The sequence below is a fragment of the Branchiostoma floridae genome, chromosome 3 (assembly GCF_000003815.2).
Source record: "Branchiostoma floridae strain S238N-H82 chromosome 3, Bfl_VNyyK, whole genome shotgun sequence".
Classification (NCBI taxonomy): domain Eukaryota; kingdom Metazoa; phylum Chordata; class Leptocardii; order Amphioxiformes; family Branchiostomatidae; genus Branchiostoma; species Branchiostoma floridae.
The window spans coordinates 16746716-16763748 of record NC_049981.1 but is presented as its reverse complement, the minus strand read 5'-3'; the positions used below and the strand labels follow the sequence as shown (position 1 = coordinate 16763748).

Here is a 17033-nt window from a genome sequence, read left to right as displayed (position 1 = left end):
ACTTCACTTTTACCTCACACATTGCAAAGGATGAGTGAAAACCCCATGTGCATTAGGTGACTTATTATTGCTTTTGATGATGCCTCACGGCCAAAGATTTGGTTTGAGAGTATGTGGCTGCATTGTGCTAGAAGAAATATTTTTCCTCTCACTGTCAATGCATTCAGTCTTGGTGCCATTCAACACCTGTCTCCATTATTCAACATTTGGAGTATTAAAGTTTCTTTGTTTGGACATTCTAGCCAAACAGCAGTGGCAGGTGCAGCAGGAGGCAGCCATCAGGGAGGCGCTGGTCAGGGCTAAGGCAGAGTGGGACAAAGAGGCAGCTGAGAACAGGGTAAGAAAGCTTCCATGGACTAAAAAATTACACAATTCTCTTTCTGACATGTTTTCCTCTTGAATACACTCACAAGCTTTCAGATGTAATGTTCACTGCCATCTCCTGGTATATACATGTTCAGGGTTGGACAAGTTTTCTAAAATTGACTTGTCCTATCGGGCAAGTACTTAAAAAATTTACTTGCCCGAACCAACTTTTCACTTGCCCGAAATCTAAATGATATTTTTCTATGTACATTCATGGCCTTCAATGGAATTTTTGTTATTGGCTCTATTTTCTGTGTTAATCAATGCTTGATGTCATGATTTTGAAAAGTAGCAAGTACATCAAAATCTCACTCAATGGAGAAAAGCTAACTTGTCCGATTGGGCAAGTGGGGAAGGACATGCACTTGCCCGATTGGCATTTTCACTTGCCCGGGACTATAGGGCTAGTGGACTTGTTTATCCCTGCATGTTTATCTCCCACCAACTAAGTTCAGTGCCCAGAAGTAGTCTCTTGGCTGTGCACGCCTTAAAAAAGAAAAATACTATACAAACAAAAGGTGCTGCCATGTGCAGTTTCATTCACAGTCCTTCATTTCACTCTGTCCTTAACTCATCCATCATTTATTAACCCCCACACCTCTTATGTCTAATGATAAGGAGGAGGAGTTTCATCGACTCCTGGCTACAGAGAAAGATGCTTGGTCCACCCAGTCTGCTACAGAGAGAGCTCAGGCCATCCAAACTGCTGTTAAATCAGCTGAAGTGGACTGGATATCAAAGAACCAGGTTGGTTTCTAAGATCTCCAACCTTTGTTGTGTGTACATTATGTTGTCCAGTGTTTTAAGTGAACTTCCTCTGGATCAAGCATCGGAAGTTTGAATATTGGCTGTTGTCACTCAACAGCCATGCATGCTACTGGCCACAGAAATGGTTGCATTTAAGACAATAAGGACAGGTCAACTGTTCACTGTACAACCAGTAGAAGAATAGCTCTTCAGTGAGTTAAACTGGATCACCCACTTAATGTATTCACTCTACCTTATCCATAGCATTATATTTTACATTCAGTCAGTATTGAAACCTTTTGAAAATTGTTATTTTTATGTGTTCTTAGGAAAGTGTTGGCAGGCAGATTGAGCAGGCTCTTACAGCTGCCCGGAGCAAGTGGATGTCTGAACAGGCACTGGAACGACAGAAACATGGGCAGGAGATGGAGGTCTTTAGGAAAGAACAGTTAGAACAGCAGGAAGAGAACACTAAGAGAGAGGTATGAAAACACATAAATGGCAATGTTAAAGGCATTGGCTTTAGATAGAATGTACACTGATGTACACTTTGTTACACACGCTACCGGTACTAGTACATTTACCAAGAAGGTAAGGTTTTCGGTACTTTGTGTATGTTTGTATGTACATCAACAGCATAACTTAATCTGTGGATAGATTTTTTATTATATTTGGTGTGTGGCCTCAGAAAAAGCTTTGAGATCTCACCATTATGCAGCATGACTGAATTGAGGATTCCACTTGGCTCGTAACTATTCTGGCCAACAAATACATCTTTCTATGCCCCATCTTTAGCTGTACGGCACCACTGCAAATTCTATCGCAACCTCTTGTGCAGCCAAGTTCTTCATATTAGGCATGAATGTGACAGTTTTAAAATTGAAGACTTGCCCATGTGAACCTGCTGGACAGGGCTGCTTGGAAATGAAGTGTGAGGATTAGCTGACTGCTGCCTACCCGTTTCAGTGACCACTCAACAGTATAATCAAACACTGGATACTACTACTAGTACTACTGTTGTATTCATTATGAATTGTGCATGCAGGTGTCCATAGCCCTGAAGGCAGCCCGACAGGAGTGGGAAAAGGAACAGAAGAAACAGAAGGAGCTGGCTGTGACCCAGGCGGTGCAGGAGGCCACCAGGCACCTCCAGCAGAGGATGGAGGCTGACAGGGAGAAACAACTACAGGGCACAATAAACAACCTTCAGGAGGTACATACTGCAATTACTCTCTAGTAGAAACCAGCACAATAACTTTTCCCTTGTAGAATCTTGGTAGAGATTGAGGATATCATGTTGCTTAGTATTTGTATTTACAAGGCTGAAAAAGATTGACAAAAATTAGCTGTAGCTGCTGTTTGCTGAATAGGAAAGTTCTGTCCTTGGTGCTGAAACTGCTGTCCTTACCACAGTGAAGTAGCCGGTTAGAGGGAAGGTCAAAAGTTCTACTCTTGGTGCTTTAAAATAATTGGTGTAATGTTTTTTTGTTCTTTTTCTGTCATAGTTCATGCATCATCATGATTTCCTCTATGTAACCAAATTCTATTTCTTGTATGCTTAATAGCTTTTATCAACACAAATACCCAGTAGAGTAAGTCAGAGTAAGGCTCAGATTCCTGACTAGAGTAAGTCAGAGTAAGGCTCAGATTCCTGACCAATGTGTATCTTTTTGTGATCCAAGGAGCTGCAGAAACTGCGAGTAGAACAAGATAACGTCATTCAACAAGAGTTATCCACAGCTCGTGCAGCATGGGAGAAAGAACAATCTCAGGAGGAGAACTGGGAGAAACAAGAACTTCAGAACAAGATACAGGACTATGTCAAGCAGCTGGAGAGGTCAGAGGGCAAAGTTCAGGAGTACCAGAAGGAGCTGGAGAGGTTAGAGGTCAGATGGAGGGGTGAGATTGATTTGGAGAGGCAGCGGTTGGACAGAGATCATGAAGTGGACTTGGAGACCATCGTTGTGGAGAAGGAGAGGTTGAAAGATAGAATAGAGCAGGTAAATTGATACACAGCTTTTATTCATACTCTCTTCAAAATGTTCTGTATCTTGTGGCCCTAAGGTTAGGGTAGTCAAATATCTAATGGTCCTGTGTTCAAATCCCTAGCAGGTCCTATGTTGTGCCAAACAAAGTGGTTATGAGTACTCACGTGTAGTTTCGGTGAGGGATGTTGTCACATATTCACCTGAGGACGAGGTTCAGTATTTGATGAGAGCCACACCTCAAGCACCCATCACACTTATCAATAGGAGTAGATCAATCATAGTGTGAGTGGATCAGACCTACCTGTCTGACACAGCTTGTACAAAACTGGTTTGGTTTACTAAAGATTACCAGTTATGTGATGCAAACAGATTTGGCTCTTCTGTAATGCTGAAAATTTTCATATCTTTCTGTAGTTGGAACAACAGTGTAAGAGAAAGGAGCTTCTTCTGAAGAAAGAGCTTGAAGCCCTGAGAAGTAACCTGACCACTGAGCACCAGAGAGACAGGCAAACCTGGGAACAAGACCAGGCCAGCCAGCAGGAGATCTGGGAACGAGAACGGGCCAGTCTGGAGTCCAAACTGGCTCACTCAGAGACGAGGATAAAACGGCTGGAAGAAAGGTCCAAAAAGGAACTGGAATTTCTGCAAAAGTAATTTTTTTTATTGTACTTTTTTATGGGTAACATTGTCGATTGCCTTCCTTGGAGATTAGCTTAGCATTCTTTGGGATACAGTCAAACTTGTCCAAGAAGACCACTTAGGGGATTGATAAAATCTTGTTTATATGGACATTATGGACAAGATTCTTCCTAAACTAAACTAAGCCACATCTGGTCTATAACATAGGAACCTGACTGCTGAACAGAAAGACTTGATGGACAGACTAGAGGAAGAGAAGACAGAATTGACAGAAGAATTGAGAAGAGCTCTGAAAGAAAAAGGAAAGTTGGAAGAAACGTTACAAGGGGAAAAGGAAAAGCTCAGGCAAGTATATATCGTTGGTTTAAGTATTGTGTAAATTGTGTAGGGTTGCAGCTCAGTGCAGAGAAGCCCGTCCTAGCTCAGTTTTGAACTGGGAGAGGGACCTCGCCTCTGCCACACTAGGCTCAAGTTCATTCCGCTCCTTGATGGTCCGAGGGAAGGGTGAGAGCCTAGCATCAGTCTAGCTCCTCCTGATGTTTGTTGCCTGGACAGTGCATCTCCATCTGGATCTGTCATTAATGACTCATTTGCAAGGTCATTCCAGTACTGCATATTTGTGAAGACTATATACACTACAAAGTAATTTTTTTTAAACTCAGGATGAAACTTGAGGGAAAATATAACAAGGAGATATCTGCTTTGGAGACCAGAATCTCGGAACTTGAGAAGGAACGGGCTGCTGCCATGGCAACTAGCCAGCCACACCCCTCGGAGAAAAGGAAAGACATGGTACAGACACCCTGTCAGGTAAGACATATCACTTAATGATAAAGAGCAAGGTAATTACAAAAACAGTAAAAAAAAAGATGTTTTCACTGTTGACTTTGTATGTCATTCCTCCTTCTGCTTGTACATATATAGCAGAAAGTACCATCTGACTTTCGTTTAGTTTTGGGATTTTGGACTTATTTCTGAATCTGTCTTTTTGCTTTACTTTAGCCTAGGTGTGGAATAATGTGTAGTCATCAAGTCAGAAGTCCATAGTTTGAATGCACTAACTGGTTTCTAATTCTTGTCTTTGTACTGTAGACTGACTTTGATTTGGAGTCCTTGCCCGAGAACGCCAGCGAGGGTATGCACGAACTCAGGAACCACTATCTCACTACTGTCAACAAGATCAAAGGTACATGATTGTATGGAATGTGAAATGTAATAACAGGCAGATATGCTGGATGGTACATGTAAATGGTCCTTTTTTTGTGTGTTCTGCCCCATCATTTCATCAAAGAAAAAAAGAAAAATAGTAAGATACCCTCATTCTCTGAAAGAGATACAGGAAAAATTTCTACCTAATGGGTAATGAATAATGAAATTTCGGGGTGTCTATAAGTTTGCACCGCAAACATTCTAAAAACAAGGGACCAGCTTGCATTTGAAATTCCCCTTTAATTTCCTTTCTCTAGATGACGTGAAACAGTTTTTGGAGTCCAGTCGCTCCCGGACAGCGGAAAGCCTGAAGAAGGAGGTGACGAGAGAGAAGCACCTGACAGGACGGAAGCTGAGGCGGTACTATCTGCAGTGCCTTCACCAACTGTTGGAGGAGGAGAAGAGGGAGGGGGGACATGGGTAGGTGGTGGTTGGCTTCATTGCTGGCAGAGTATACCCTGTTATGAATGCAAGCAGTAAGCAAGTAGTATGCCCTGCTACTTTGATAAATCAAATCTATGGATTTGGAGGTTGGAGTTGGACATTCAATCCCCACTCAGGGCTGCATTGTGCTTTTAGAAGGGGGGTAAGTCCTGCATATGCCTCAACCACTGCATCTAAAAGAACCCAACACACTGATTGACACGTATACGTAGGGATGAAGTAGTCTTGGCTGATAACACGAGCCCTAGTAAAGCTGCAATGCACTGGGTATTATATTTAGGGATGTACAGTGTACAAATTTTAATGATTAAGCATGACATACTGACTACGACTGGCTTTATCTTATTCAACGAGGACTTTTACAAAACTTTGAATTCTTCATATTCATGTTAAGGATTAATGTATAACTTCATATCGATCTGTATATTATATAGTTATTACTCTTTTGTGCTGATAATGATTAATGTTGTTTTTCCTTACAGTAGCACCTTGAACAGTGCCAGGAAGATGGCCATCATGGCTCAGACTCTGGAGTCAGCTCTGGACTCTGACAGGGACGACAACTCTACTACCTCAAGCCAGGAGAAATCCAGAGGTGGACAAAGGTCGCGTCACGTGGAATCAGATGGTAACGATGCTGGGGTATCAACCAATGGCAGCTCAAGGAATGCTAACAGAGCATCATCCAGAAGAGGAGAAATTAGATCGTCCCAACCAAGAGCTTCTGAACGTATGAAAGTCAGAAATTGTAGGACTGGCAATGCTTCAAGTACAACATCTGGAAGGCATATGGCAAGGAATAAAGATTCTGGCAAACAAAGAAGTGCTGATACCGCAGACTATGCAACTCAGAAAGTGTCTGAACGACAAGATACAATGGGCAGCTATTTAGAGGAAAGAAATGGCTTTGAAGGCTCTAATCAGAAGGCAAAGTTCCCTCCAAATTCCACAACATTGGAACATTCAAGGCAGTTCCATTCTATGGAAAGTTTATCGACCACAGCAGGGGAGACGACGTCTGGAAGGGCATCTCCTGTGAACATCACGGTGAGAGCAAGGGATCAGTTTAAGCCTCTTTCTGCTCACGCACATTCTTTGGAAGACCTTACACTCTCAGGTGGGAAATCCTTTGGTCTCAAAACCAGCGGAGACAGAAGATACAACAACAGTTCACAGTCACAAAAGAGAGAGAGGGATAGAGCTGATAGCATGAGTAGTGAGACCTCCGTGGAAGAAAGGACTGATCAAGCTGACAAGAAGAGAAGGCAGAGGGATGTTGGAAAATCCTCCACCAGGCAAACTGGTTCTATTGGTCAAGAAAAATACAGGCACCAGCCAATCACAAAGGAGAACAGTAGGTCAGTTGACAGGAGACAACCAATGAGAGTTCCTCCCCCTAACAAGGAGATGCAAGTGATGCTAGCCGAGGTGTCTGTTTCACCAAAGAAACCGATTCCCTTGGTAACACGACATACACAGGCTCCATCCCCGGCACCCTCTGATATTTCCATTGACTCTGAGTATATAGAACTCCCTACAAGACTTGCTATGTCTGACAAACCAAGACCAGGCAAAAGCAGGGAAAAGGAAAACCATCCAGATCAAACCATTCACAGCCAGTTCCAACCGGAAGAATCCAGTTACAGCCAGAACACTCCAGTTGTATCCAGTTCTGACCAGAATGGCTTGTACAGAACCAAACCCCACAGTAGGACAAATATCACCCCTCAGACTGCTAGCAAATCAGCAAAGGTTTCATCCTATCCTAAAGCACATGTGGGCAAGGATAGACATGTGCAGAGTGTCGATGTAAGAAAATGTGCAGGCAGCTCTGTACATCCACTGAGAATACAGAGGCTGTTGCAACAGGATAGTGGCATCGACAGCCCCTCAAATGGGGGACAGTGATTGTTACTTACCCAAGTTTGTATCTAGTAAATAGTATTATAATGTAATGTAGTATTATAATTTATAATTTAAAAAAAATTGAAATATTATTTGATAATGTCAGGTAGAAGCATATAGTATATAAAATCATTTGTATCATAATACCTTTACTTAGTGTCAGGATAAAATATACAATGAATTTACATGGTTAAATGTCTCAAAATTGCTATTACTTCTTTGTGTGGACTCTTTAAAGCAGAGAATTTTAAACACATTTTGTATTTCATGTACTTCTACATTGCCACCACAAAAAGGCTGCTACCTTCAATTTAAAAGCTAAAGAGTGGATCATTACAATCATATCTTTGTTCTCAGATTATTCAGAATTGTGGCACATAAGATCATTTATTTTTGCCCGTTATCTATACACTTGCTGTGCATATTTTACAGACATGTACTCAGAAAAAAATGACTGTTTTTGTACAAAGTGTAATTGGATGTAATTTTTAATTAAGTAATGTTTCAATCAGAGTTGAATGGAATGAAATAAAATTCTACTTTCATGTCATCTAATTTAGTTTGTATTCTTTTAAAAGTTATGCCATGAATTTAGAACAGATAGGGTGCAAATACGCAAATACCTGGCCTAAGAAAATCCTTAATGAAGAGAGCAAATATTTCCTTAATTTTATGGACATGTTTAAACTCGTATTATACAAATGAATGAGTGAAGAAAAAAATCACTTTCACAGACAAGCTTTTTTTCAGTGAACAAAGTTTTAATTTTCAGTAACGGTCGTGACAATAATTTCCACTATCACTGACCAAAAAGATTTAAAGGCAAAAAGTTGGAATAATAATATTTGATAAATTACAATTGTAATACAACATTTATCTAACCCTACCGAGTAAGGCAAGGAGGTTTCAGAGTGCCTCAAACATCATTAGGCTGGTAAATTGTGTACAATGCAGACATCAGGGTAGTGATCCTTTCGCTTTGTTTGAACCTTTGTTTAATCATGAAAATCTCAAATCATGAGGATTTTCATTGAGGCTACGAGAGAAGAGGAAAGGGACAGACACAAGAAATCCTAATTGGTGTCCTGACATTTAAAGACTGAACTTTACTCTTTGATTCATATCACTGTAGATCAATGGATGAATTTATGAATGGGAGACCACCCTATTACTGGGACCCAGATTGTGAGACCCTGACTGGCACCTCAACTGGTAGAATCATTGATTATGCCTGTCAAAATCTCTTCCCTGACATTCATACATTACATTCTGCCATCATGGTAACTTACAGTTTCTACAGTGGCCCACAAGAACAAATATAGAGGCTGTGTGCTTATGGGCCATCATAACCACTGCTCCTAAATCCTGTAACCATTACACCATGGGACATAAAGAAGTAGTATAAACATTGTATATCTTATATGTTGGATAAACCAGATAAAGATAGTGCTAGGCATAATAGCAAAGTTGTTTTACTAAATTTTACTTGATTCTTTGCTCCAATGTTGTTAAACCAGAGTTTACAGATGGCAGCCGGAAAGGTATACAATGGGCATAGAATGTTTTGTCACAGATTGAAAGCATTAAGTAACTTAATTACTTTTACCCAGCAACCCCTTCTTTAAGTGGACTTATCCATGAAAAGAGGCACAGCCATGACAAAGCTGGACTCTACAACTCCCAAAATAGGGAAGTACATGAAACAGTTTACAGATTCCTTCCTTGCAGCATTACATAATGTTCCCATAAGGGATTCTGGGGTCAAATAAATTTTATAACCCAAGAAATACTAGGTAAGAGAAAAGTTTTTGGAATATACACAATACATTCATAATATAATGCTTAGAATGTGTGAATCTCTACATAACTATTAGTAGAAATTACCTCTTAAAGTTAAAAGACTTCAAAAAAAATAACAACAACAGCCCTTCCCAAACCTGCTCCCTTCTGCACAGGAGGCTAATGCAAGACAGCTAGGCTGCAGTTTGTTCATGAACTGCTTGGTGGCATACATGCACTGCTAAGTGATCAAGTTTGTGGGCCTGGTGAATGTTTTGTCAGGTACAATTTCATGGCTGTTACTTTTTCCAGAATTGCGATAGACCAGCCTTGTGGTTGAGATATAGACTAACTGATCAGGTGGTGTATCTAGGAAATTATCCTGAAAAATAGGTGACCTAAATGTGATTCTTCTGGTAAAACAAAGTGGTTACAATTTCTTACCAATATCAGTATTCTAAAGTTAAGAATGGATTTGGAAGTGAAGAGGTCAATTACTATCCAATCAACAACCTTGCAATGCTTCCACAAAACACTTTTCTTAAAAAAAAAAAAAACAGTTTCTTTTGAAAATGCAAAATTCTACCTTAACACAAAGAAGGCATGAAAAAATGGAAGTTTAGGAAAAATGATCTTCATCTGAAGGAGGGCAGATTTGGCAGCTGGATGTTCGATGGGAGTTTTGGCAGATCCAAGTTCTTGGCCGCTGACACAACCCTCGCTGGCGCCCCCGCCAATCCAGCCTGAAACAACAAACAAACATGGTATAAAGGGCAACCTGTGATTGGACAATTTCTCCTGCAGTAGTGCTGAGGGTGGGGAATGCAGCCAATGGGATCCCTACACATGCAACTTGTAGGAAACAGAGGGAGAGAGAAAAAGATCAGTGCTGGGGAAATGAGCATTTGTGAAGGAAGGAGTTGTTCATTAGCCATTGGAAAATATCTGAGAACAGAGTGGAGGGAGGAATAGACAGATTCAGGTAGTCTTACTGTAGCATGGGTAAGTTTAAAGGTTGTCTTTACTGAGGGTCTGCATGAGGGGAGGGGGGTACTGACAACATTTGACACTAAATTTGGGAAGGCCAACAACAATTTATGCTAAATTCTGGCAACACTGTAGAGGTGAGGCCGCAGCAATTGTCATGTGGTGGTGGCAATCCTAGTTGGATACAGGGGTGGGGAAATTTTGAAATCTTGACATTATTTTGAGGGGTATAATTTGCTGACAGACCAAGCTAAGTTTAGTGAAACTTCAACACACAAAGTTTTCAGCCCCCCATTCCTGCCACTGCTAGTCTATGAAACATTATGCTACACATAACACTAGACAAACAGAGATGGGGAAAGAAGTGTAGGATAATAAAAATGCAACTGACATTGACTTCAGATGTTTTTCTGCCATCCTGGTATAACTGACCAATAACCACCTAGAATCCCTCTTATGTCATTGGTTTTCTCGTGCCGATGTTTGGTATCAGAAATCCTGGGTACGAGGATGACCCAACAGGTAGTTGCGGGTGCCTCCACTACAACTTAGAAATTGGGAGACCGGGAGGCTCAATTACGCTTTGCGTGAAATGCACTGGCTACGCTTTTCAGTTTATTTTCCATCCTTACTATGAATTACATAAAATAAAACAGCTTCCTTATGAACTATTGGGAATTAAACAAGGCCATGCAGACCCTCTTTACTGTTGACAACAGCCATGCTGAAGGAGGTATAAGCATGTTGCAGGTATTTTGCTAGCCATGCAATGGAAGAAATTATATTGTTTGAATGCTGATGAAACAAAACATTCCTGATTCTTGTTTAGTATTGAATGATGGCATTTTCTAGAACATTGCTCTAAAAATCATGCAATCATGAAAATTTGCTTCAAAATTTGACAAATTTAAAATGAAAGATTCAATAATTTGTTCAGTATCATGTCAAAATCAATTTCATTCACAAATCAGAAGCACAATGAATTTTTTTTCCTTTTCCTTCTATAGAAGATCAATGTAGGGAGAGTTAGATATAGGATTCTTTCACTTTAGATATAGATAATCAGTATGTACTCTGACTCTCTATACACAATTCTACATTGTCATTAACCAAATAAGTGTAATGCAGATTTGCACAGAAGTAAACTCATGAAGAAGGTGAAGGAAAAAGCATGATTATATAGAAAGGCTAGAAACCTTAACGGCCGAGGCGGCTCTCTCTGGCACTGCTGTCAAACCCGCCTGGTAAAGGAAACAAAAAACAACAGCACCATTACCAACTGATCAGCAACATGGGCAGGGTGGGAGGGGGGCTGGAAGGAGTAAGGCTTGTCTACATGCATGAAGATTTGAATTGTTCATGTATTTGGTGTTAGATCTCTATTGTGTCATGTGGGAAAAGTCTGGAACTGTTTTCCCACCAGACAGGCACTTTTGGACGTTCTTCTTTTCTGCAATGAATGTTTCTAGGATGTCTATATTTCTCATAATGGCGACAATTTTTTCCCAAGAGTTCAGTTTACTTCAGCTACAAAAGTGCTTGAAAACAATACATGTGGTACATATATGTTTTCTCTCTGGAATAGTGTGATTTAAAACTGGCTCTGAAAATGTGGGAAATGGCATTTCAGAGGATAAGCCATGCCAAAATTTCTAGAGGGGGCAGGCCCCCAGATGTTTCCAAAACTTCTTGCACCTTCAGCTATCTCCATCTGCAATGAACCCCAGTTAAGACTTGCAGCTGTGGAGGTTGTGGTCTCGCTATTGATAGGTACTGCAATGAGACTGCAATTCCACAGACTGTTTTGTAACCTTCTCCTCCTTTGGGACTACATAGTCAATCCAAAAAAAGGCCTAACACCAAATACATACTGAAGAAGTCTTGGGGAATGAAACTGCAAGTGTCAGACCTAAATTTCATGCTTTATAGTTGAACTAAAAATCAAGCATCCTCCACTCACTTTATAGAGGGAGCCTCCATGCAAGATGAAAGAGTGGTAAATTTAAGTACAGAAATGCTGCTGATCAATTGGTCAAAATAAAATAAAAATCAAGCAAGCAAGAATGAAAAAGCATGGAGTCATGCAAAAGAGTGGTATACAGATGTGCAGTCATGATGTTTGTAATCAGGCATGAATATTGATATCATAGAACAGCTGGAGAAGTTCAACTGTTGTTGAGATATAAATTTCTATCCTCTGATATAAGCTTAAGCCTTCTGTCTGTTGACAATACTTAGAAATTCCCCAAAATGAATTTCGAGGCTTGAGCCTTGTGGGCCATGGTATGGTAACACATTTATCATTAGAACAAGTAAATATCTCAGACCTCAGATTTTTCCAGTTTGCTCTGTTCCTCTATCCTCGTGACGATCTCTGTCATGTTGGTTTCTAGTACCATTCCGCCCATCACCAGTTCTTGCAGGATGTAGTGAACCTAACAGAATATTCAACAACACATAACGCACCATTACTGAACCTAGCTGCACATTCAACAACACATAATGCACAGTCAAAACAATTTTTTCAAACATCTTGTTCATGAAAGAGAAGATTCTCAGCATGCAAATTCTAAATGTTTTGCGCCATGATAATGTTATGACATGCACATAATTTTTATAAGTACCTGGTAAATATGCATGTTATGATATAATATATCTTCTATAAACAGATGGGTTTTGTTAACATTGTTTGTTTGTAAGCAGAAAGGGAAGAGTTCTCTCACCTTGTCCACATGGAATATCAGGTCCAGTTCACAGACATTCTCAAACGCCTTGTCCAAGGTCTCCACAAACACCTGATAGATGCAAACAAGTATACACAATTAATGCTTCTATTCTTATTTTGGCAACAATTGCCTTGACTCAGCCCAGCTTGCAGTGCCCGTAATGACCCTTGACCTATAAGATGCAGTAAAAATGGAAACTCGTGTGTTGTTCTTGGATTTCAAATAACAAACACATTGTACATTTATCTTAATTAGAAATATTTCATTTCAATCATTTTTTTTTTTTTTGGTTTTAGCAAGGAGCACTTAAACTTTCTGGGTTTTATGCTTGTCCATCCTTAACAACAGGCTTTTAGCTAGGATTTTATTATATATTTATAGGGAGTCCAAACTTATTGGTGAGTCGCGGTAAGTGACTATTGTAGGGGGGGTCTGGGGGCACCCACCTTCCATGGTGCAGAGTTTTTGATGATTTTAAGTTAAAATAAAGCATTCTAAGGTATCCCAAGAGGCAAAAATACTGTTACAGATGTCACAGTAGAAGACTGTGACCACAGATGACCTGGTAGCATCCCTGGTCAATCAGAATTTCATGCTTGTCAGAGGATTTTCTCCCCAGTATAAGGCATCCAGGGGCATCAAATTTCTTGTTATTCTAAGAAAAGTGCATCCAGATGACGCGTTGACGCATGCCTGGCTAAAAGCCTGCTTCACAAGATCATTCAGAAAGCTGGAAATTGATTTGGAAATTATTGTTCCAGTGATTGAATTAATTTTTAACATCTTCTGTACCAGAAGACCACCTCAATGTAGAGAAACTAAAACAATGTTTGAGCCACACAAACCTGTATGAGGTCCAGGATGCCCAGTTCACTCTCTGAGGAATCCACACAGAACACAAAGTACAGCGTGGCGTAGTGTCTGTAGATAATCTTATAGTCTGAACCACCAATCAAACTGGAAAAAGAGAAAATTGTGCTGTAGGTTGCATGTACATGAACTACAATAATAAATTCAGAATTGAAATGTATAGCTGGTATGGATGCTTAATGGTAAGCCTGCTTGTTTTATACTTGCATTTATATGGAAATGTGATTTTGCATATCATATGAAGCCTTTCAGATTAATTTGTCTTTGCAAGGAGGTTGAAAGAGGGCCTCCTTGGTCTTTGGAATCAATAAAAAATATCTAGAATGCTATTCCCATGAAAGGCACATAAGCCACACATTTGCATACTCATGCATATTCAAGGCAAAGCAATAAATCATCTATGGATTACTCAACAGTGATGTACAAATTTGGCGCAAAAATCAGAAATAATTTACAACTTCATTCACTCATTCACTTACATGTACAGATTGTTACAGTTTTCTTATAAAATATGACATTTCCAATGTCTAGCTCCGTCCTCTGATGAGTGTTGGTAAAAAGATATTAGATGGGAAAATGACCATGCCATGTCTACTTATTGTAAAATATTTTCAAAAAAAGTTTCCCAACCAACAAGAGCTTCAAACACTATTTTGCACTATATTGGCAGAATTGAAATGGTAGAGCTGAAATCTGTTCTTTTACATGCAAAATGATTTGTGCGTGAGTCAAAAAAACTTGTGACGATGTCATGGAAACTTGTGCATGATTGTGTAAATTGTGCAAAAGGCTATCATTATCAAACTGAATCTGATCTGATCGTGATTGATGTGAAGCTCTTGCACTGGTCACAGATCACCAAAAGCTTTTTGGCTGAGTCCAGCTGCATTGTTCTGAGTCATATTGGAGCTTGAACTTTGGTAACATTGTTTGAGTCTTTGACATGATCAATTAAGGCTTTTTGGACTTAACTTGCAAACGGGTAATTTTGTATCTTGTACACAGTGTCTTGTACACAGTGTCTTGTACACATTAGAACGTTAGAAAACTAGTTTATTAAATAACATTCAAATTAGAAAGATTACTATCCAACATCTTTGCCTGTCTGTATTTTTAACTGCATCTATAAAGCTGGTACAACCATTTATAACAAACCGATGTAACAAACATTTACATGTGATTGACTGATTTGATCAATGTATTCAAATATTAACCGCCACTGTGATCCCTCAGCACGTCACCGGAACGTACTGCGCCTGCGCAAACCCTGGTAGTTTGGGGCTTGGTTTGGTCAACGTTGCATTAAAATCCCGCTTGTTGCACAGTATATGCTAGAGACATGGTTTCATGTAAAACGTACACGGAGTTTTACCCTTATATACGCACGTACTTTCTTAAATGCAGCCCTTTAGTAAACCGGGGGTTTAGCATGTCTATACATTTCGCGCAGGCGCAGTACGTTCCGGTGACGTGCTTGATCCCTCATGTATATGTTGCCAAATCAGTTTTACTATGATTGATTGATTTAATCAATGGATTTAAGCATGAGCCGTTGGTGGTCTGTGATTGGTGGGAGTGTGTACGAGGCATGGGTACTTCTCTGAGTCTGAGTTCTTGCCCGAGGCCCACCTGCCGCCCTCCAGGAAGTTACACACGTTCTCGTCACGCTTGGAGACCAGGTGGAACGTCTCGCGTACGATCTGCTGCTGCATGTCCTCATTCTGGGGAGAGGAGATGGGCTTAATAAACAAACAAACAAACAAACCAGGTGGAACGTCTCGCGTACGATCTGCTGCTGCATGTCCTCATTCTGGGGAGAGGAGATGGGTTTAATAAACAAACAAACAAACAAACCAGGTGGAACGTCTCGCGTACGATCTGCTGCTGCATGTCCTCATTCTGGGGAGAGGAGATGGGTTTTAACTTTAATAAACAAACAAACAAACAAACAAACCAGGTGGAATGTCTCGCGTACGATCTGCTGCTGCATGTCCTCATTCTGGGGAGAGGAGATGGGCTTAATAAGCAAACAAACAAACAAACAAACAAACCAGGTGGAACTTTTCGTGTACCAATCTGCTGTTGCATGTCAGGTAAATTTTCTTTGCTTAATTCAATAAAATTTGCTTACATAAGTCACACTTAAGTTTACGAGAGCCTTGATTATTTAGGTTTACGGGAGACTTGATATGATAGACTAAAATGGCACCCAGACTATGATACTGCCATTTCTGTCAGTATTTCATATTACTTGCATACACAACCTGTGCAAAAAACTGCAACAAGATTTTTTTTCTTTTCTGACTGGTATTCGTAAATAGCCTGAGTATCTTCCTCCATAGTGACCGCTGGCTCACTACTTTTGCTTGCTAACCTCCATGGTTAGCAAGCGGAAGTAGTGAGCCAGCGGTCACTATGGAGGATGGTACTACCAAGGGGAACCTCCTTAGTACTACTCAGGCTAATTCATAAAAACTTTCTGAACCTAAAACAGTTTTCCTATACATAAAAAATATTGTATGACTCAAGTAATGATGTTGAATTTTCAGATCATTTTGAAGCTATATATTCTGCAAATTATTTTTCTAAAAGTTGTTTTGGTTTTCCCTTCAGTGCTGATAATAATATGTAAGACTTTGGTTTACAGAACGAAGACAATCATGTGATTTATGTGTGACGTTTCTGTCAACAAAAATATTTTGTCAACATGAACATGAACGTTCTGAATTACGTTCACTTGTAGGCCCTGTAGATAATTACACTAATAAATCAATAGAATAATTTTGTCTTTATTTGATTTTGAAGAAAATACTTACAGCAAGCAAAAAACGGGACAAAGTTCTAAAATAATTCTTATGGGCTGGCTGCAGACTTCGGACTGTTGAGTCTACAGTTGAACGCAAGTTACGGCAAAATATACAGGAATATACTCACATAATGCTGGAAAAACTTGATCAGTCTAGGCTTTCCGTGGTTGTTGAAGACTACTATTGCTTTGATCATGTTGAATTCTACCTAAAATAACCAAAAATATGTCGAAATTTGGAGTTCCGCCCTCCCCTTTCTGTTCCGAAGTTGCGACGTCATCAAGCTAGGCCGTAACTAATACAAAAATAGGGGCGACGAAAATCTATTTCTAAAATAGTGCAAAATGTAGAAAAAGATAATACATATATTATTTTTTACAATTAATTTTCGTGATCTGATTTTGTTTCGTTGAGAAAATGATATCTATGTATACAATATTACTTGTTATATATTAATCTATACCCCTATAGTCTAAAATGGACTAGACCAAAGTATTTTTTCAAGTAATTTTTTTTCTAGAATAATATTTCTTGCAAATCTAAATGAGCATAAAACCATGTAAATA

General features: G+C 39.7%; 2 protein-coding genes across 10 annotated transcripts in view; one reads left to right on the top strand and one right to left on the bottom strand.

Annotated features, from left to right (window-relative positions):
• Positions 1 to 7846, top strand: part of LOC118411496 (centrosomal protein of 152 kDa-like) — a 51125-nt gene extending 43279 nt beyond the window's left edge. For 5 of the 6 annotated variants that reach the window (XM_035813797.1, XM_035813793.1, XM_035813796.1 and 2 more), the window contains 11 exons: positions 243 to 337; positions 985 to 1113; positions 1443 to 1595; positions 2159 to 2326; positions 2796 to 3113; positions 3516 to 3751; positions 3948 to 4085; positions 4403 to 4550; positions 4833 to 4926; positions 5207 to 5369; positions 5876 to 7846. In XM_035813797.1, coding sequence (XP_035669690.1) covers positions 243 to 337; positions 985 to 1113; positions 1443 to 1595; positions 2159 to 2326; positions 2796 to 3113; positions 3516 to 3751; positions 3948 to 4085; positions 4403 to 4550; positions 4833 to 4926; positions 5207 to 5369; positions 5876 to 7301 — 3068 coding nt within the window. In that variant the 3' untranslated portion in view covers positions 7302 to 7846. The remainder of the gene's footprint in view (positions 1 to 242; positions 338 to 984; positions 1114 to 1442; positions 1596 to 2158; positions 2327 to 2795; positions 3114 to 3515; positions 3752 to 3947; positions 4086 to 4402; positions 4551 to 4832; positions 4927 to 5206; positions 5370 to 5875) is intronic. The other variant, XM_035813795.1, reaches the window with a different exon arrangement.
• A 192-nt stretch (positions 7847 to 8038) lies between these two features.
• LOC118411499 (AP-3 complex subunit sigma-1-like) lies at positions 8039 to 16778 on the bottom strand. 4 transcript variants are annotated; one of them, XM_035813801.1, is made up of 7 exons: positions 16595 to 16755; positions 15257 to 15381; positions 13636 to 13747; positions 12788 to 12859; positions 12392 to 12499; positions 11261 to 11305; positions 8039 to 9820 (listed from the first exon to the last, which is right to left on the bottom strand). In XM_035813801.1, exons 1-7 carry the CDS (start codon positions 16661 to 16663, stop codon positions 9713 to 9715), a joined length of 639 nt encoding a protein of 212 aa, XP_035669694.1. In that variant the 5' UTR covers positions 16664 to 16755; the 3' UTR covers positions 8039 to 9712. The 4 variants fall into 4 exon arrangements, with proteins under 4 accessions (XP_035669694.1, XP_035669695.1, XP_035669696.1 ...); XM_035813802.1 differs by having other exon boundaries at positions 9413 to 9820; positions 15290 to 15381; positions 16595 to 16777; XM_035813803.1 differs by lacking the exon at positions 11261 to 11305 and having other exon boundaries at positions 9642 to 9820; positions 16595 to 16733.
• Positions 16779 to 17033: the final 255 nt, after the last annotated feature.

What these genes read in the sequence shown, in the direction of transcription:
- LOC118411499 (XM_035813801.1), bottom strand. Translation starts at nt 16,663, where the DNA reads ATGATCAAAGCAATAGTAGTCTTCAACAACCACGGAAAGCCTAGACTG. An exon ending in TCAAGTTTTTCCAGCATTAT is followed by an intron (nt 15,382 to 16,594) that starts GTGAGTATATTC and finishes TCCTCTCCCCAG; the next exon opens with AATGAGGACATGCAGCAGCA. An exon ending in GAGCCGCCTCGGCCGTTAAG is followed by an intron (nt 9,821 to 11,260) that starts GTTTCTAGCCTT and finishes TTGTTGTTTCAG; the next exon opens with GCTGGATTGGCGGGGGCGCC.